We start from the raw sequence: 20,955 nt of genomic DNA, 5'->3' as shown, positions 1-20,955 counted from the left end.
AAAAATGGGGGGAAGAGATGATGCCATGCTCAAAGACAAGATAATTCTACAATCTTTGACAGCATTAAAAAAAACAAAAAACTGGCTTTAGAAATATTGTCATTGGGGGAAAAATTCTACACATTCAAGAACAAAAGATGTGTGTAATATTTATGATTATTTCAATAATACCCTGTGCTTATACTATGCCCTTTATTCCAAGGTGCAAAGCACTAAAAATGAGCATCCTTTAGATATTTAGAGTAAATTGAGGCATGGTAAATTTGCCGAAGGCAAGATAAAAGCCAGGTTTTTAGACAAAATGATTCAGAATTTCACATTTCCCATACCTTAAAATACAAACTATATGCCATCTTTAATGCCTCCATCTTATTTTATCAAACATTAGTAAATTTATTATTATAGTTTAAGTTGTATGCCCAAATATTCTGTGATAGGTAAAAGCCATAAGCTTTCCATCATGTTTTACAATCAATTTGCTTTTTGCTTTTTTTAAAAAAAAAATTTAAATAAATGAGATTGTTTTAGGACAGTTCTAGAAATTCTTGCCTTGATTTTTCTCCAGCAGAATTTTACAAATATCTGCTTTATATGCCAACATTAATATGATAGTTCTTTCCTTAAATATATATTTTACTTCTAGTCCTCTTTCCTCTCAAGATCTTCTGTCTCTTTGTGAACTGAGTTGGTGATTCATTAAAAACAAAATGTTAAGGTTTTGTGAAAGTACAAAATGGTTAATGTTGGGTTCAGTCAACTAATCTCTGATAGTAACTTGCTTAATTAAGCTAAGATCAAGAAGTATGAGGAAGAATTCAAAACATAAGTAGTCAAATACTAGAAATTTTAGACAAAAAATATATACATATATTCCAAAGACTAATCTTAACCTTAAATCTATGTCTCATTCAACTACTAACTTGACATTTTGAAACATGAAATAAGTTACTTTAACTACGCACATTGAAACAGCATATTATAGGAAGCAGCCAATTCCAATTTTAGCTGCCTTAAACAGCTTGGTGATGATGATTCTTAAATCTGAGACTCCTTTGAGAATCTATTAGAAGTCATGGATCCTTGCTTCAGAAACACACACATACACACACACACGATGTATTTTTTAGTGTTGATAACATATTATAAATCACAGCGTTGTTGATTCAATGGGATTAACATGAAGAAAATTTTCATACTGTTAACAAAGACTGGTCACTAACCTTAAGGAAAAGTCTTTGAAGTATGAGACAGTTCAATGACCATATCCATTCATTCATCTGCTTCTTTTGCTAGCTCTGGTTGCAGAAGAGGTGACTGGTTGATGCAAATGTGTCTCTAATCTAGCCTATAAATCTTAAAAACAAAAATGTTTAAGTTCTAATTTCTACTAGCAGTGCACATGTAACAGTTTTCAAGCATTATAAAATACTGTGAAGGAAAGACTTTAATATACCACTATCAAATTCCAGTGCACCTAAACCAACAATGAAATGTCTGAATATGTAATTTGTTGACTTGAGCAAAATAAAGACATAATAGCTCTAAATTCTTTATAACTTTCAAGGATGGGAAACCAGTATCTCTCAGAAGTTTTTTTTTTTAATAGAATTGAACATTTAATTTTCCCCCACAGTATTCAAAGTAAACATTTTATCATTATTACTCTTGGTATATCAAACTGAATTCCAGGAATGTAAGAAAGCCTGACTGGGAAATATTACATAGAAAAAGGTTGAATTAACAAACACATTACATTTCTTAGTTATTTCTTATAAGTATACGTTGACATTTACTTATCTGATAGCAGCACTGCTGGTTTTGAGTGAATTTTTTTTTTTCTTCTAATGGGACTGCAGAATGGCAGTGTTATCTTTGGAACAAATTAAGACAGTAACAATTAACAGAAGAATACCTTCTACACATATATTTTGCAAGGGCAATAAATAGTTAAGTATATAATTATGGGAAAATATGCCTCAAATATGTTTTTTAAAATTTCTAAGGATTTATTGTTTTGCTTCTTAATAAAATATAATGCACTGTCACTACTATCTGTTCTGGGAAAAACAAACACTGAGGTTTGAGTTTCCTCCTTTAACCAACAGAGTGATATCAAGAATAAACTTGGCCTAAAAATCAACTTGTTTGAGCCAATAGAGAATTCTGTAGTACATTTGATTACTTTAGCAATATACACATATTCTGGGTTATTATTAAGAGACTAACCAAATATTTTGTATGAAAGTTTTATACCCCAAACAGGTTCTCTGATGACTTATGCTAGCATATGAAATTTGAAGGAATAACAAATGGTATAACATAAACAGACATGCAATATAGAAGGATGTAAAAGATACAGCTTGACCCTGGATATTTCCCTTAGAATAATTTCTTCCATAAATAAGACTTTACTTTTTACATATAGATTTATCTTATATCTGGTCCTGGATCACGGAGAATGTTAAGGACATAGCTTAAGAAATCAAGACCACATTTTTTGTGTAGTCTTTTGTCACCCCAGACCACAAAAAGCATTCTCCAAGTGGATGCTCAGGTTAGATTAAGATGCTCTTGAACAAACAAATTTACTGAGGCTTAGAATGTAAATCACGTAACTACTTGCAGCAGCAACAGTCTTTTCAAAAATGACTAAAACAAACTTTTAAATATAAAGCATATAAAAAGGACTATTAAGGATAGTTTTCCAAACTATAGAAATACAGGAAAATATGTGTTGCCTCATAATAAAGTTCAATAAATATTCTTTCTGAATCCTAGAAACACTATAAGATGTTATAGGTTTATTTGGTTCTCATAAGTTAGAATAATCTGATTGCTTCTACATAAATTCCTCCAGATTCTTATCCTCAAACAGATTTTTACTAATGTTTTTCCACTACACTGAGAGAGTATCTAACATCATTTCAAAAATGTGCTTTTTTGTTGGTTTTAATAAGTATACTTAATTTTCTAGAAAATAAACATTTAAAATTTAAGGTTCAAGGTAATTTTAGAAAAAGGTAGACACTGAACTATCTCCTTTTCTATTTCTACATCTCCATATTTACAAGGCCTAGCATCCACATGGTTTCCTCTTTATACTCACTTATCACACTATCAATAAATAGTAACTGTGGTCCAAGTAACCTTTATTAAAGATTTCAAAATTCCTCAAATTTTATAACACTACAAAGTTATTAAGATTTGATTTTGATGAGTATTGGTGTTATGTAATTTTTTTTTATTGGAAAAGAAATACAAATCTTTTTTTTTCTATCTAAATTAAATCCAAGCTCCATTATCAGTTCTCAAGATATATCTAAAATGTACATTCCTAAAGAAACGTAAAGCTGTTCAAGGGCTGAACTAGTCCAATATATAATTGAGGGTTATTTATTCTTGTTATTTGTGTCTTTTCTTTTCTTTTTAAATCTATATTAAACCCCTGGTTTCTCATGGATTAGACCATAATTTAACATTGTAAAAATTAATTTCAGAAATTATTGTGCTAATATTTAGATTTGAGGAAGGAAACAATGAATACTATTCATTGTTAGAATAGAAGATGAAATAGCTTACTAACTGATATGAGTTATGAATGTCACTATGACACAAATTTGCTGTGATTTGCTTATTTGGCTACAAGTGCATTATTTTTCATGAATGACAACACACAGCATTTTCAACTTGTAACATGAAACTCCAGCTCATGAAGAGTGTACTGTGTGACTTGAAAAAGTCTGATTGTAACTAAGTAACAACCTTTCCCCTGAAAAACATGAACAAAATCCATTGGGAAATCAGGCACAGACGGTATTTATCGGTTTTTCTTCCTTTCCTCCTATGGTTTTGTTTCTGAAGACATACAGATGGTTCCAACATGACCCACACTTGTTACAAAATGACACAGCTATTTTTTTCCTTTTCTTTTTCTTTATCTTTTTCTCGAGGTTCCTTTCGTTTACGTTCACTATTCCCAGATTGTCTGCCACTCGATGGAGAGGCTTGTGCTGGCTGGCTTTGCTTTAAGAAAAATAAACAGGAAAAAATTACCACAATTTTTCCAAGATGCTTAAGCATAGTTATCTAGAAAGAAAAACTACAGGAGTGAAATGAATTATTAGTGGAAAAAGGCTATTGGTGTATAGACTTGTTATGTGATATGGTATCTGAATAACTGCCTCTATCATTCAGAATAGATATAATTAATGTATCCATTATTCTAAGTAAATGGAACTTCAAACAATAAATAACATATAGCATTATATTGCCTGAAGACTCAAATTCAAGATAACTTATGTTAAAGTTTAGGAAATGTTAAAGAAAGTGACACCTTTTGGCAAGCTACAATAGTTTTCCAAGATCTCATTAAATACTATAATAAACAGATTTTAAAAGGAGGGAAAAAAACCCCTGAGGACTCAGAGTGTGAAATGTGTATTCTGTGCAATGAGAGAACTTTTTTAGTGAAAAGCTAATCATAACATGGTAGGTTTTAAATTTTAAGCTTGGAGTAGTCAATATTTCTAGAAATAGAAATGTTATACCTATTTTAATAGAGACCTCTATATTTAAAGTTTCATCAGATCTTAAAGGGCATCAAGCTTTCTTGAATACCCAAATCAAAGGAATAGTTCTAGCATGGTACAAACATAAAAGAAGGGGAATACTTTTTTCATTTAATGAAATGAGATTTAAGAAATAGAAACCCCCTTAGTTACATTTTCAGTGCTTAAAACATTTAGCTGGGGAAAGTGGAAAGGTGCTAACCTTTGTTGAATACTTAGCACATGTCAAACATTGGATTAAATGCTAACATTATTTATTCTTAACCACAAACCTAAGGGTTAAGTATTATCTTCTTTTTTCCAGATAGGGAAAATGAAGCTAAGAGACGTAGAGGACTTTGTCCATGTTGCACCTAGTAAGGGGAGACAGAAGCAGAAAATGCAAATCCACATTTATCTGGCTCCAAAGTCTACATTCTTTCCAGCAGTACCTCATACTGCCTTCTAATTGATAGGAAAGATTTGTTCATATTGGTTTATATTGTTTGAAGCTATTAAGAACTTAATAAATTTGGAAAATCTTCCCATCAGAACCTCAGAAAAAGTAAAATTAACTAAATTAGAAATATATTAAGATAATCACAAACTTAGAACAATGTCATAAAATCCATGGATGCTAAAAATGCTAACAGAGTCAATACCTAACTTAAAAGTTTTTATCTCAGCACAAATTTCTTTATTGCTAAAGTGATCATTATATTTAAGGATCAGAACACTAGTTTTTACCTGGGCCTGTGTAGAAGCAGAAGCAGCAGCTGCTGCTGCTTGTTCCTGTTCCTGGTAATATTGAGAAGCTCGTCTGTCCTCTTCTTCTTGGAGTTTCTTTGCTAGTTCCAAATCACTGATTCCTTCAGGTATTTGTTCCCAATTGATCTCTTGGCTCTGCTGTTCTTGTTGTAGAGATAATGCCATAAGATAGTCCTAAGAAATTAAATGATAAACATTTTTAGCTATGAGATTTTATCCAAGAACTAACGTGTGTGAAATATAGGGGTTATATCTACAAACCTATCAGAGTGGCTTTTAAAAAACATACCAGAGGGTAAATGTAAAAATAGAAGTTTTCTATATATTTGTTTGGGAGGTATGAAATTATTTCAGTGATGTTGCCATTGTTATAAATATTTTAAATATTCATTTGAAATTCCTTCTAGAAGCAGTATATAAGGCATTCAGAAAAGCTTAAAAAAAAAAACCACATGTCTGTAGAAAATTGTTACAAAGTAAAAAAGCATAAATAAGAAAGTTAAGATTACCATAATATCATTACACAGAGCCAACTACTGTTAACAATTAATATATAATTGTTATATATTAATCATTTTTTTCTATATTCACATACAAACACAAACACATCTCCCAACCCCTGAAACTATCATAATCTGCTTTCTTTTCCATTTAATGTTATAAAAGTCTTCTGTTTAAAAAAAGGTTATAAGAACTTCCCAAGATTATTTATTAAATATTCTCCCAAAAGATGATTTTTAAAGCCAACATAGCTGTCCATCATACAATCATATTCAGTTACTTAACTATGCCTTTCTCCTCCCACACACACCCCCAGATTATTTCCTATGAGAGAAAGTGATGCATCTTTGGTCAAAAGTTATATTATCTAACAAAACATCCACTTTTATTAAGAATTAGTGCTGAATGAAACTTGACTACTCTTGTGCACCTCCCCCAATCTACCCTCAAAATAAGAGAATTTTAAATAACCACAGAGGATATGTAAAAGGTTGTTGCCTGTGAAGACCTTGTACTATCTAGCATGATTATCTTACTGACATCAAGAATTTGTCCTTCAAAGTTTTCTCCTCAATTCTTCAAACTCTGCTCTTTGCTAAGTCCCTTCATTGCTACTTTTAAAGACAATATCATACATGTATTCTCAACACCTTACGGCTAGATTACTGTGGCAATCTATTGCTTTACTTCATTCCTGTGCCAATATTTTTTACACACAGTAGTTAGAAAAATCCTGTATATTTCTCTTAAGTAACACTTAAAAAACCATGCTCCTGTATATCTTCCGAAGGAAAATGAGTATGTTGATTATTATGGCTGTTTGTCAAAGGAAGGCCAAGAGTCCTAGAAAGATTAGTATTTGTTTGAATCAAGTATTCTTTCATCCATTCATAGCTTGCTATTCAAATTACCATTATAGAACTTAACATATGATATTAGTTGGTCAAATACCTGTCTCCCCAACTAGACTGAAGAATCTTTGAGGACAGGACTGAATGATTTATCTTTGTGTCCCCAGGGTGCAGTTATAGTGCTCAGTACAACTGCTCAATGAATAATGGTTAAATGAACACAGTCTCTATGCACTTAAATTGTTATCAGCAAAACATGTGCCAACTGTTTAACATAAACATATTTCTGCCTCAGTTGAGGAAAATGTCACATCACTGTTATACTTCTAGTAATAAACACACTTGTGGCTCTAAGCCTACCAACCAATAGCAGGCAAAAATCTCATCTGTTTCAGTTCCAAATAAGAATTCTGCTCAGTAGTGCAGCTCCTGCTGTAAGTGTCTGTTCCTCCTTACCTTGGACTCTAAGGCTTAGAACACCCCCCTACTCTTTATCCAGTGTATGCTATCTTCAAGATTCCCTCTTTTCTACTTTTTCTGACTAACCAAAATAGATCTCAAATATGTACTTGTCTCTTCATCTCTACCACCAAGGCTAAGCCATCATCACCTCTTGCTTGGACTGCTAGTCTGCTTACAACCGTGTCCTTCCTATGCAATTGCCACATAGCAGGTTTTTAAAAAGGTAAAGTAGTGCTCGCTTCAGCAGCATAAATACTAAAATTGGAACGATACAGAGAAGATTAGTACAGCTCCTATGCAAGGATGACACTCAAATTTGTGAAGCATTCCATATTTTTTTACAGAAGTAGAAACATACTGTTATACACATGAAACATATAATGTTATAAACTAATGTTACCTCAATTTAAAAAAAAGGTAAAGTAGATCATGTCACTTCCATGTTTAATACTTCGCATACCTTCCCTACTACAATTAGAATAAAATTTAAACTCTTTACCATGACCTTCACAGTTCAATATAATCTGGTCTTCTGAACCAAAGTGTACAATTAATGTACATGTAGAATAATCACTTACCTATTTAGGAAGTGTCAGGAAAATTTCACAAGTATATTAATGAACAACTTTTAGTTCAAAAATTTGGATAACTAAATTCACATTTGAAAGGAATGAGCACTTTAAACAATATGAAGAAGATAAAACAACAAATTTACCTGATCTATCTGATCTTGTTGTCCTCTGTATACAGTTTCCGGATCAGAAGGAGGCCGCAGATGAAATTCTGAGTCACAGAAATTTCCATCACCATCGACATTGTGTAGGCTTTCCCAAACAACTTTTTCTTCAGTGAGAAACCCCTGGTCTGTTACCAACAAATACAGCAGACCCTTAATAAGAAATAAGAAAAAGGACTGTTAAGTTGATCAAAGCTAGTTAATATTTAAGAGAAACTGTATAATCTTTTTAAAACATATAATTATTCCTACTAGTTAGGTCTGCACAACCTACTAAATAGTTGACCAAGTAGATATCTTATTTGCTCACTGAATTATATCCACTTGGCTTTGAATATAGTTTATAAAAGGTACACTACAGTATGATGAGAAATAGGAGTTCTTGGCATGTTCAACTAATTCATAACTTATAAATAGCCCTTGGAGTTTTTTAATCTCCTTTCACAAAATAGAAAAATACTATACAAGTTCCTAAAAAATACATCAGATAACAAATAAGATATAGTCACAATAAAATTATATCATATTGCCTGTTTTTTAAAAAAATTAAGCACATATGACTAATCCATTTCATACCAATTTTTCCTTCTCTGCACCATTAGCTGCTCTTAATTTATACACCAACAGTACTTTGTACTTTTTCTATAGTAGCATTAAATCACACTGTACAATGATTATGTTTTCTTCCTCGTTCCCCAGACTATATTTTTTAATCTATCTCTGGGCCTAGTTTAGGCTGTATCATAAAGTTGAAGCCTAATATTTATTGAATTAATCAATGAAGTCATAATGTATTTACAGTCATTACCATAGAATTTAGCATTGATCTCTAATTGCTCATATGCATTAGTTTTAACTCCAATCATATGTAAAGTGTCCCTAGTATACCATATAACATTTGTAAGCCATTTTTATTTCAGATTTGCCAAGGACAACTTTCATTTACTTGTTCAGAGTTCCCACTGGTTAATATAGTGTTTATTATTGCACAAGAATCATACTTTTCAAGTTCTCACTTATACACAATCTTAATAATTAATAATAAGAAATTCCTTTAAAGAATTTGGTGGTGAGGGTAGAGAATTACTGAATAAATTCTGAAGCTTTAAAAAAAACTAAGTAGTTGTTATTTTTGAACATTTACTATGTGTCCAGCACTATGGGACACAGCTCCTCCTGAAGTACAGTCTTTCCTGTTGTCTAGTAGCAGTTACATTCAAGAATCAGCTGTAGGTACTGATTAATTTACAAGGTCACTGAAATTACTATTGCAACATGAAAAGGATTCATAAAGAAACACATTTTGGTATAAAGTTTAAAGACATTGTTTTAAGAAAAAATTAAGTCCAGGCTCATGTTTTGTTTTGTTTTTTAAATCAGGTATGTTCCAATTTATCAAATATTGAATGCCTACCATATGCTTAGCACTATGCTAAGTGCTTGAGGATTCATATCATGGGTAGTAATGATCCCACCTTACTCTGGTATTAGTGCCCCTTTTATGTGACTTCATAGAATCCTGGACTTAACAGTATTATAGCACTTTATACATTGAATTGCAGTTGTCTGTTTACTTAATCATCTCTCTTAATACATTTTAAGCTCCTTGAGGACCACAGTCATGTTTTATTCACCCATGCAGTGTCATTACCTAACATTTTATTTTTTATTTTTTTTTTTGCGGTACGCGGGCCTCTCACCATTGTGGCCTCTCCCGTTGTGGAGCGCAGGCTCCGGACACTCAGGCTCAGCGGCCATGGCTCACGGGCCCAGCCGCTCTGTGGCATGTGGGATCCTCCCGGACCGGGGCACGAACCCGTGTCCCCTGCATTGGCAGGCGGACTCTCAACCACTGCGCCACCAGGGAGGCCCCTTAACATATTTTTAATACCCAGTTAGGGTCTACCTTGTTCTGGGATAATTTAAGAGAAAAACTGATTTTCCACTGAATAGATCTGACCCTTCTCTTTATACTTATCACAATGCATTTCAACATATTATATAATATGTAAGTTTTACAGTTTATTTTGTATAGATCATATATTAGATTGGCTGTTTGTTGGGAAGGAACTATAATCTTATCAATAATTTTCCTCCAAATGACACTTTAGGATAGGTAAATTCTGGGAGCGTTTCTATTGAAAGCTACTATCATCCATAGCACATGAATATTTAAAAGTTTTAACTAAAAGTATCCATTTCTTGGTATAGGTGACCTGTCTTCTCATGGACCATCAGCCTCAATTTCTTCCTCTTTTAGATCTTGACATTTATCAAAAAAAGTCTGTAACTGGTCCACTGTCAACAATGCTGGTTATTACTTAAAATAACAAAGCATGTGTCAGTATAGTACTGAATACTTTAGGCCCATTTGTTCCTGAGAGTCTACAATTAAATCACCATCAAGAATATTTCTTGGGGGCTTCTCTGGTGGTGCAGTGGTTGAGAGTCAGCCTGCTGATGCAGGGGACACGGGTTTGTGCCCCAGTCCGGGAAGATCCCACATGCCGCGGAGTGGCTGGGCCCGTGAGCCATGGCCGCTGAGCCTGCGCGTCCAGAACCTGTGCTCCGCAACGGGAGAGGCCACAACAGTGAGAGGCCCGCGTACCGCAACAAAAAAAACAAACAAAAAAAAAGAATGTTTCTTGTTTTTGTATCCCAGCACTTTTGTTAATATTATCTAGCCAAAGCTTTCTTTTCTAAGCCTTAAATCTTCTGCCTAATCTGACTCACCAGTCTCTAAAATATTAATTTCACAAAAAAATACAGAATGCATATATTAAATTGTTTATTAATGTATAAAATGTATGTTTATTATTACATAAAAACAAATGACATTAGATAATTTTTTAAATTTTTTTAAAAATGGGCAATTAAATCACAAAAGAAGACTGAACGAAAACCTGTTCTATCTAAAATACTCTGATAATTCTATATAGAGTATATACGTTACTTTTATTAACAATATACATAATACTATCACATTTTGTAAATTGGTAAAATAGAAGAAAACCTGATAATGTAATACAAAAATAAAGTAATTCCAGCCTTTAAAATACAGAGCAAAGCACTGCCTGAATATTTCTGGTTAACTAGCTTGGATTTGAATTATTTAAAGTCTTTGGACCTTAGTCTTCTTTTCTTATAAAGTGATATAGAATCAGTGAGATGAGAGGATTTCTAAGGAATTTTATAAATTGAAAGATGAACTTTACTCCCACTTAACAAACATCAATCTCACCTACAAGTAACTTTCTTACCCACCCAGAGAGGCAGAGCTGTTGAGAGTGTGAAGTTAAAAGTCAGACTGGAGCTGTTTACAAGCTGTGTGGTCTTGAGCAAGTTACTCAGGGCTTTAAGCCTGTTCTCTCAGATGTAAAGTGGGAAGTTGTGAAAATTAAATGAGATAATGAACGTAAAATGCTTAGTATAATGCAGGGCACGTGAACAGCCCCTAAATCTATCTGGGTTTCTTTATCTATCTCCTTTTCCTGCCTCTTATTTAAAAGGAAAAGCTGGATCTCTCTGCCTGTACTGTTGGAATCACTTTTCTGTTACCACATTTCTTTCCCCTTCCTGCCTCTAAAAAATTTTTTTAAAAGAAAGTGACAATTTGGAAATACCCTGGTGGTCCATTGGTTAGTACTCCACGCTTCCATTGCAGGGCCCATGGGTTTGATCCCTGGTCGGGGAACTAAGATCCTACAAGGTGCGTGGCACGGCCCAAAAAAAAAAAAAAAAAAGTGACAATTTTTGATATATTAACTACCTTTTAAAAATATCTAAATTAGGTGAATTTTTACTTAAGTGTAGCCTTCTGTGGAAAAAAAATTCCCACCATAGTCTTAGTTGAAGAGAAAAGTGAATGGACAAACTTATTTTACTTCTTTAATATGGCTTTAGTACTTATCTTGAACTGTATCTCCTAAACTAACTCTCACTTCTAATCCTTAAATGTAAAGTAAAAAAGCAAACTAATAAAAGCCAACCTTAAAAAACACCTTGGTTTCGAATATACTTCAGAGAGTTGTCAATAATTTAAAAACAAGAGGTAGAGGAAACAGTCAAGACATGGATATAAAAGTTGATATGGGAAAGGGATGATCAAGGGGGAGTCACGATGGGGAAAGAACTAGGCAGATGTCGTTATTTAACCAAAGATCTAGAAGCTAGGTGATCTAGACAGAGGCCAAGGAATCAGTAGTTTATTTTACTCAAGGGCAAACAGGGGGGCTTCCCTGGTGGTGCGGTGGTTGGAAGTCTGCCTGCCAGTGCAGAGAACGCAGGTTCGATCCCTGGTCTGGGAGGATCCCACATGCCGCGAAGCGACTGGACTGGACCCGTGTGCCACAACTGCTGGGCCTGTGCTCTAGAGCCCTTAGGCCACAAATGCTGAGCCTGTGGGCCACGGCTACTGAGGCTCGCATGCCTGGAGCCTGTGCTCTGTGGTGGGAGAGGCCACCGTGGTGAGGGGCCCGCGTGCCGCGGCGAGGGCTGGCCCCCGCTTGCCGCGGCTGTAAAGTGCCCGCATGCAGCAGCGGGGACCCAACGCAGCCAAAAATAAATTTTAAAATTTATTTTTTAAAAAAAGAGCAAGCAGGAAGTATTAGAGAAGCGGAGGAGGATCATTAAAATAAAAAGGAATAGCTATATCTTGGATATAGAGTTATATATATAAGAATCCCGAAGCAGAACAGACCAAAATAGGTCTGTTTCTAGGAAAGTGCGGATTTATTTACAGCCCATTTTTATACTTTCAAATTTCCTGTCTGGTTAAAAGTCATCTTACTATTTAGAACCACAAGAATGGCCCTGAAAGCATGTGCACTCTCACTAGCATCTCCTCCTGCTACTTTCAGATCCTAATCTTAGTTATGCTGATGAAAAGCACAGATCTTCGTAGGATCATGTACTCAATGTGGATTTGCCAAAATGATCTGCCCAGTTTAACTGTACAAGATTAAATGGAATTACATGGAGCAAGGTAACATACAAGATAGAAATTAGGGGTATATGTATTTTTGCCAATGGACAGGTGAGAGAAGAATAGTTTAATCAAGGGTTCATGGAGAGTGCTATTACAACTAATAACTAACAAGAGCTGGACTTGATTGCTTTGCTAGTAATGGAAGAGGTACTTGTCCAGAGTTTAGGAATGGTAAACCACAAAACTAGAAATAAGAGGAGTTTCCAAAAACAGGAAGTCAACTAGTATCTGCTGTCAGAGAAAAATGTCATGAGAGGCTGTGCAATCAAAACCATAGATCCGGGCTTCCCTGGTGGCGCAGTGGTTGGGAGTCCGCCTGCCGATGCAGGGGACACGGGTTTGTGCCCCGGTCCGGGAAGATCCCACGTGCCGCGGAGCGGCTGGGCCCGTGAGCCATGGCCGCTGGGCCTGCGCGTCCGGAGCCTGTGCTCCGCAGTGGGAGAGGCCGCAGCGGTGAGAGGCCCGCGTATCGCAAAAAAAAAACCACCATAGATCCATACACAGTTGAGAAGTGTGAAGTTGACTGGTAAATTATTATAAAAATCAAGAATAGGAAAAAAGTATAATAGGGAAAAAATCAATTTAATTCACACATCCTCTGTGACTCTGTGATGACAGAAGGCCTAATTAAAAAGTCTATGGAGGGGAGAAGACTGTCAAAACAGCGCACAGATCACACACTCCAGACCCGGAAGATGGGGAACTGCCTCAAATCCCCCACTTCGCATGACATCTCCCTGCTTCACGAGTCTCAGTCCGACCGGGCTAGCTTTGGCGAGGGGACTGAGCGGGATCAGGAGCCGCCGCTGCCATATCAGGAACAAGTTCCAGTTCTGGTCTATCATCCAACACCTAGCCAGACTCGCCTAGCAACTCAGCTGACTGAAGAGGAACAAATTAGGATAGCTCAAAGAATAGGCCTTATACAGCATCTGCCTAAAGGAGTTTATGAACCTGGAAGAGATGGATCAGAAAAAAAGATCTGGGAGTGTGTGATCTGTATGATGGACTTTGTTCATGGGGACCCAATTCGATTTCTCCCGTGCATGCACATCTATCATCTGGACTGTATGGACGACTGGATGATGAGATCCTTCACATGCCCCTCCTGCATGAAGCCCGTTGATGCAGCACTGCTTTCGTCCTACGAGACTGACTGAGCCAGGGTCTCTCATCTGACTTCAAGTGAACCATCATTTTTGGTGGTTTTGATCTTTTGTCACTGAGCCCAAAAAGCCAGGGATTAGGGATTAAGATCATGCACTAAAGTTTCCTAAATATTCCTGAATGGCTGCAGCTGTTGGGGAAAAGTATGTGATATTTTAGAAACTTAGGGGGAAAAGTAGGAAGGTATTTTTATGTAAAGCCTTGACCCAGTGTTCAAGAATATAATTGTATTTAGATCTTGTTATTGCTCCAGTACATAGGAATTGTGTAAAGTGTTAAAGCAGCTGTATAAGTTTAAATTGTGTATGTCGAAGATTAGGAAAAAGATAGTGGTTGTTTTTCCTAAATGAAGTAATTTTCTTCCCCCCACCCAAATTATTTTCTCAAGTTGCTGGCATTTGGGTCAAGGTTTTATTAAAAGCTACATTTTACAACACTGGCACAAAAAAAGTAGTTTTAAGCTTGTTTGTACAGTTCTTTTATCCACTGGAAATGGAATTCATTGCCTTAGGTCTTTTTAAATAGTGTATTATTATCATTGGGGCTGGCTCTATGCTTGAAAACCACTTTATTTATAACCTGTTATAAGTGCTATATCTGTTTGCAGTTAGGAAATGCAGAATTCAAAGTGATCTCCTAGTGTGTAAGCAAGCTGAGATGCACTATCCCTTTTCTATAAAAAAATGAGTTAATGTGTCAAGAAACCAACTCTAGTAAAGTGGGATTTAATATTACCCTTTCTTATGTGTTTCACCTAATTATTTTGGTTGTTAATATGGTGATAACTAAAAGTCAAGGTAAATTTCAAACATTAAGAATTCTGATTTATTGAGCTTGAATTATGCCACCATGCTTATGTAAAAATGAAAGTGGCACCATGGTTAAACTGAAAAAAGTTTCTCAGTTGTAACAATTTTGATTTATTCTTTCCTGTGACCTCCTTCCCTGTATTGTAGTGCTGAGGTTATTGAAGTTATGTAAAACACATCTCTGTTTCTGTTTCTTGGAAGAACAGTCCTGCTAGTTGACTGACAATTCTAAGCAGGGAGAATTAAGATAAATGTGTTTCATGTTTTGCACACAAATGCAGAATTTGTATAACCACATGACTTCATAGTTGTGATCTCAAAAAAGAAGGAGGGCTTCCCTGGTGGTGCAGTGGTTGAGAGTCCGCCTGCCGATGCAGGGGACGTGGGTTCGTGCCCCAGTCTGGGAAGATCCCACATGCCGCGGAGTGGCTAGGCCCGTGAGCCATGGCCGCTGAGCCTGCGCGTCCGGAGCCTGTGCTCCGCAACGGGAGAGGCCCCAACAGTAAGAGGCCCGCGTACCGCAAAAAAAAAAAAAAAAAGAAAAAAAAAAAGAAGGAATTTCTCTTTTATCTTTTTCTTGCAGTTAATATAAGAACACTGAATCTCTAAGCTTCTGAAGTGTTAGAAGTAGAGATGGTCTAGTAAGGATGTAGTTGTAATGTTTTATCCATTTAGCATGTGTTTATTTTTCTTAATGTACTCAAAGGTGACATATTTGTTCAACTCAGTGATATTACAGCTAAAAAAATCATTCATTAGCAAAAGGAGAAGCAATCTCAACCCAACAATCAGAAATGTTTCTTATTATTTTATACTGAGTTGAATATTTGACTTTAACACTTTTCTACATATAAAACACAAGTCTCTTGAAGGGTTCTTCATAATTGCATTATAGAAGAATTTAGTATGTCATAAGCACTTAAAGATTTAACATTCAACTGTAGCAGCATCTATGTTGGTTAATTTTCTTATAAGCCCCACAATGAGTTTGAGAAAAATGGAAAGAAATTAGATTATCAGGTTCTGTTAAATTGTTACATGTATCTTGCTTAAGTTTTTGTTCATTAATTTATATCCAATTACATAAAGCAAATTTGGAGGAAACACCTGAAGTTGTGCAATATTTTCAGAGATATTACTTTTTTCTATCTTTGTGTTTTCTACTTAAACATGATGTCTGTCATCAAGTATTATAGTCACTTTCTTTTTTCTAGATTGTTAAATGAACTTTTTTTTTTTTAAATCATCTTCTATGTTGCTGTTAGTCTTTATTACAAGGCTTCTTTCACAGAAGTTTGGCAGTAATATTGAAAGAACCAGGATTGAGCTGAATGCTTTTTTTTTTTTTTTTTTCGGTGCGCGGGCCTCTCACTGCTGTGGCCTCTCCCGTTGCAGAGCACAGGCTCCAGACGCGCAGGCTCAGCGGCCATGGCTCACGGGACCAGCCGCTCAGCGGCATGTGGGATCTTCCTGGACCGGGGCATGAACCCGTGTCCCCTGCATTGGCAGGCGGACGCTCAACCACTGCGCCACCAGGGAAGCCCCTGAATGCTTTTTTTTAAGGTACTTTGTATTCTTTAATTTTGATCTCCACATACCATGTTAAGAACTATCAATTTTGGCTTTTACCAAGTGAAATAAAGTTATATTACAGTTGCAAAAAAAAAAAAGTCTATAGAGGGCTTCCCTGGTGGCACAGTGATTAAGAATATGCCTGCCAATGCAGGGGACACGGGTTCAAGGTCTTGTCCGGGAAGATCCCACAGGCTGCGAAGCAACTAAGCCCATGCGCCACAACTACTGAGCCTGCGCTCTAGAGCCCACGAGCCACAATTACTGAGCCTGTGTGCCACAACTACTGAAGCCCATGCGCCTAGAGTCCATGCTCCGCAACAAGAGAAGCCACCACAATGAGAAGCCCTCACACAGCAAGGAAGAGTAGCTCCTGCTCGCCACAACTAGAGAAAGCCTGTGCACAGCAACGATGACTCAACACAACATCAAAAAGTTTAACTGAACAAGAGAATTTGCCCCTGCCTCTACCCAAAGTCTGGAGACAGGAGTTAGAACAGAGATATAGTACTAGAGAATATTAAAGGAGACACATACCTTCCCTTTGGTCAAACAAAAGTCCATGGCTCATACATCTCTAGAGTTCCAAAAGACTTCAGATGACAAAAATATTTTACACACAAGGTAGAATTTAGTAAATTGCTAAGGAAATTGGTACAACCTATAAAGAAACTAGAGATTCCCTTTCCTAGGTAATCCTTTTTGTCCCAACACAGACTTCTTCCTTGTTGGTCTTGGTCCTGAGATAATAATGGCATATGATACGATATGGGTACCAAAAAGTATAAAAACCCTTTCTGCAAATCACAGTAAAAATAAGCCCCACTAATAGAATAATACACTTATAGATACTTTTGACTGATTGCCAACTTATTATAGACTGGCAGTTTATTATTATAGGTCCCTAGTTATACACACCATTTATCTGTAGAAAATATTCTATCCAGATATTAAATTTATTTTTGGTTGAAAGTATATCTAGAGGGACTTCCCTGGTAGTCCAGTCATAAAGAATCCGCCTTCCAATGCAGGGGACGCGGGTTCAATCCCTGGTCAGGGAACTAAGATCTCACGTGCCATGGGGCAACTAAAGCCCACGTGCCTCAACTAGACAGCCCATGTACTGAAACTGAAACCACAGAGCCCACGTGCTCTGGAGCCTGTGCACCACAACAAAGAGCCCATGTGCTCTAGAGCCTGTGCACCACTAGAGAAGAAAAAACATACATGCTACAACTAGAGAGAAGCCCATGCGCCGCAATGAACAGCCCACACGCCACAACTAAAGATCCCGTGGGACTTCGCTGGTGGCGCAGTGGTTAAGAATCCGCCTGCCAATGCAAGCCACATGGGTTCAGTCCCTGGTCCAGGAAGATCCCACATGCCTCAGAGCAACTAAGCCTGTGTGCCACAACTACTGAGCCTGCACTCTAGAGCCCGCAAGGCACAACTACTGAGCTCGCATGCCACACTGAAGCCTGTGCACCTAGAGTCCGTGCTCTGCAACTAGAGAAGCCACCACAATGAGGAGTCCACACACCACAATGAAGAGTAGCCCCCGCTCGCCACAGCTAGAGAAAAACCGAGCACAGCAATAAAGACCCAACACAGCCAAAAATAAATAAACAAATTTATTAAAAAAAAAAAAAGATCCTGCATGTCTCATCAAAGACTCCACGTGCCACAAGACCTGACACAGCCATAAAAATAAATAAATAAATAAATAAAATATATTTTTTTAAAAAAAGAAAGTATATCTAGAATTCCATGGAATGAACTGTGTTTATACTTTAGTTGTTCCAAAGACTTCACAGGGGCAGGAAGATGCAAAATAAAGTGATCATTAAATATGAATGCATAAAATGGCCCTAAAAATCTCAGGGTCCTTCAAAAGTGCAATGTTAGAAGTCCTTATGAAGATCTAATGCAGCAGTAAAAGTAGGCATATCTTGTTGGAAAAAGCAGCTTTCTAGTTTTTCCTTACTTATATCCTTATAGATTCCTTAGGGCTCAAGTTTATAAAGAACTACAGAAACTCTAACAACCCAGCAATTAGTGGTACAGAATAATAGTTTTAATGCTGAACAGGTTTAATAGAACAAGGGCACAATCTTCCATCTTATTTCCTTATCAAGCAAATGCAGGAACCCCTTCCTTAAATTTTAGTAAGTATTCCTTTAGGGCTTCTAGTTTCACACCAACAACTGAAGAAGTGCTATAGATTTTGTGGTAAGTCAGTTATCAGTCACTGGGTCAATCAGGAGGGAAAGTGTCTCTGACTCTTATAAAGAATGTACTCATTGGGTACTTTGCCAGAGTAAAGCAGCGTCTAATTTAAAGACCCTCAGAACTGGAAAGAAAGTTCAACAGGAATATAGGAAATAGAACTGAGAGGATTATAACGAGGCAGATACAAATAGCCCAAAGACCCAAAAGATTCCTGGAAAACACAGGATTTCTGTCTAAAAAGGACTTCACCAAATGTAACACAAGGTCCTTGATTAGATCCTGGTTTGAACAAACCATCCATAAAACCATTTGGGGGACAAATGGGAAATTTGAATATGGACTGGGTATGAGATGATATTAAAAATTATAGATAACTTTGTTAGATGAAATAATGGTACTGTGATTTGAAAGGGAAATGTTCTTGTTTAGAGATACATATTTAAGTATAAACAAAAATATAAAAATAGATAAAAAATAATACGTCAAAACTGTTAAAAGTAGGTGATGAGTACAATAGGAACACATTAAATTAGTCTCATCATTTTTCTGTAAGTTTCCAAATTTTCATAATAAAAAGTATAAAACAGTGCTACTGTTTCAGTTTGGTGGTCACTATAGAAAATAATACCATTTCCCCCTAGTGACTGGCCACCAAGATAGTTGTTTCCATTTATCCCTTCTATAAAAATAGTACTACCAGGGGCTTCCCTGGTGGCGCAGTGGTTGAGAGTCTGCCTGCCGATGCAGGGGACACGGGTTCGTGCCCCGGTCCGGGAAGATCCCACATGCCACGGAGCGGCTTGGCCCGTGTGCCATGGCCGCCGGGCCTGCACGTCCGGAGCCTGTGCTCCGCAGCGGGAGAGGCCACAACAGTGAGAGCCCCGCACCCCATTAAAAAAAAAAAAAAAAAAAAATAGTACTACCAGGAATTCCCTGGTGGTCCAGTGGTTAGGACTCATTGATTTCACTGCCGAGGGCCCAGTTTCGATCCCTGATTGGGATACTAAGATCCTACAAGCCACGCAGCACAGACAAAAAAAAAAAACAAAACAAAACAGGACTACCTTGTAAAGAATGGTGTTTTTTTTTTCTTCTAGGAAAATATCTGTAAGTTTGGCCAATATCATCATGTACATAATAACATCATGCCCCTAAATTCCTTTGCTCTTCTATTCTTTGATGCACCCACTTAACGAAGTCCCAAATCTAGGATAACTAACTACCTTCACCAGGCCTACACTCTGATGAATACTCCCACAGAAAAATGACACAAGTGGTATATTCATGTAATAATTACCATCCTTAACACTGCCTAGTGATTCTTAATTTCTCTAGTTAGTCCTTTCTCCCACATGCTCTAAAGACTACTTCAAATTTTCTTTCTTCAAATCTGGAACCAAACCTTCTCACCCCTCCTCAGTCTCAGTAAATGATCTTGCCTTCCACATTACAGAAAATAGAAACATTGAAACAATAACTTTCTCTATTTCCTGCCATCAAATCTATAAACTTACCTGTAGCTCTACTCATAGTCTATTCTTTCCCTCCTTTACAATGGAGAGGTCTCTTTTTAAACCAAAGGTCAATCCCTTTTACCTGTGAAAATATTTATCCTTTCTCACCTTCTTGGAGGCTTCTAACATTATCTCCTCTCCTGAATTTTCAACATTTCTCTCTATTGAGTCCTTCAATATTTTAACATTGTCAAGTCTCTCATATTAAACAAAAACAACCTTCCCTGGATTCCACACTCTACTATAGCTATGAGCCATTATGTCTGTGCCTCCTCACAGACAAACTGTTGTTTGTCTGTCAAAAGTTGCCTATAATCTATTTCTAGTATCTGAGACCCCAAACATTTCCTAACCAATTCAATGAGGTTTTTTTTCTGCTTCCACCATTCTCTAAAAGATATCAATGAAATCCATATCCCTAATGAACACTTTCCCCCCAAGTGTTCTTATCTTATTCATCTTTTCAATAGCATTTAACAATTGAGATCTCCAATTCTTCTTGAAACACTCTCTCCTTGTTGGTTTACATGATACCATATTCTTTAGATTTTCCTTTTGTTCTTTTCTTTCTGTCTCCTTTGCCAGTTTATACTCCACTAGTTGATCCTTAAATGTTGGCACTCCTCAAATCTCTGTCCTAGGCCTTCTCTTTTCTTCCAATTCCACATTTTTCTTGTAAATCTCATACTCTCCCTCTCCCTATTTGTACACAAAACTTATTCCAGTCCTGAACCATTTAACCAACATTTCCACTTGGAGGGATGCCTGAGAAGCAGCTCTAACAGTTCTAAAAGTTCACATCTTTTTTCTGT

At 36.5% G+C, this 20,955-nt stretch overlaps 1 protein-coding gene, 1 non-coding gene and 1 pseudogene across 5 annotated transcripts in view; 2 read left to right on the top strand and 1 right to left on the bottom strand.

The window, feature by feature from the left end:
• Positions 1-1,110: 1,110 nt before the first annotated feature.
• Positions 1,111-20,955, bottom strand: part of MINDY2 (MINDY lysine 48 deubiquitinase 2) — a 75,260-nt gene continuing 55,415 nt past the window's right edge. Inside the window, exons 7-10 of one of the 3 annotated variants that reach the window (XR_003436366.1) lie at positions 7,845-8,018; positions 5,295-5,489; positions 1,794-4,023; positions 1,111-1,353 (exon numbers count right to left, since the gene is read on the bottom strand). Coding sequence is in view for 2 of the 3 variants with exons in the window: in XM_027123145.1 (XP_026978946.1) it covers positions 3,895-4,023; positions 5,295-5,489; positions 7,845-8,018 (498 nt within the window). In the remaining variant the exon portion in view is untranslated. Of the gene's footprint in view, positions 4,024-4,045; positions 4,922-5,294; positions 5,490-7,844; positions 8,019-20,955 lie in introns of those variants that run through there. The other 2 variants (XM_027123145.1, XM_027123146.1) reach the window with 2 other exon arrangements.
• Positions 7,361-7,467, top strand: LOC113629371 (U6 spliceosomal RNA). Its single transcript, XR_003436506.1, has one exon. It is a non-coding gene; the product is annotated as a U6 spliceosomal RNA (small nuclear RNA).
• LOC113629060 (RING finger protein 11 pseudogene) lies at positions 13,533-15,152 on the top strand (annotated as a pseudogene). Its single transcript, XR_003436368.1, has one exon. The product of XR_003436368.1 is annotated as an RING finger protein 11 pseudogene (transcript).

Source organism: Aethalodelphis obliquidens, unplaced genomic scaffold (genome assembly GCF_003676395.1).
Source record: "Aethalodelphis obliquidens isolate GAN/ISIS:26980383/991018 unplaced genomic scaffold, ASM367639v1 scaffold26, whole genome shotgun sequence".
Taxonomy (NCBI): Eukaryota; Metazoa; Chordata; class Mammalia; order Artiodactyla; family Delphinidae; genus Aethalodelphis; species Aethalodelphis obliquidens.
This window is presented reverse-complemented; position numbering and strand designations above follow the sequence as displayed.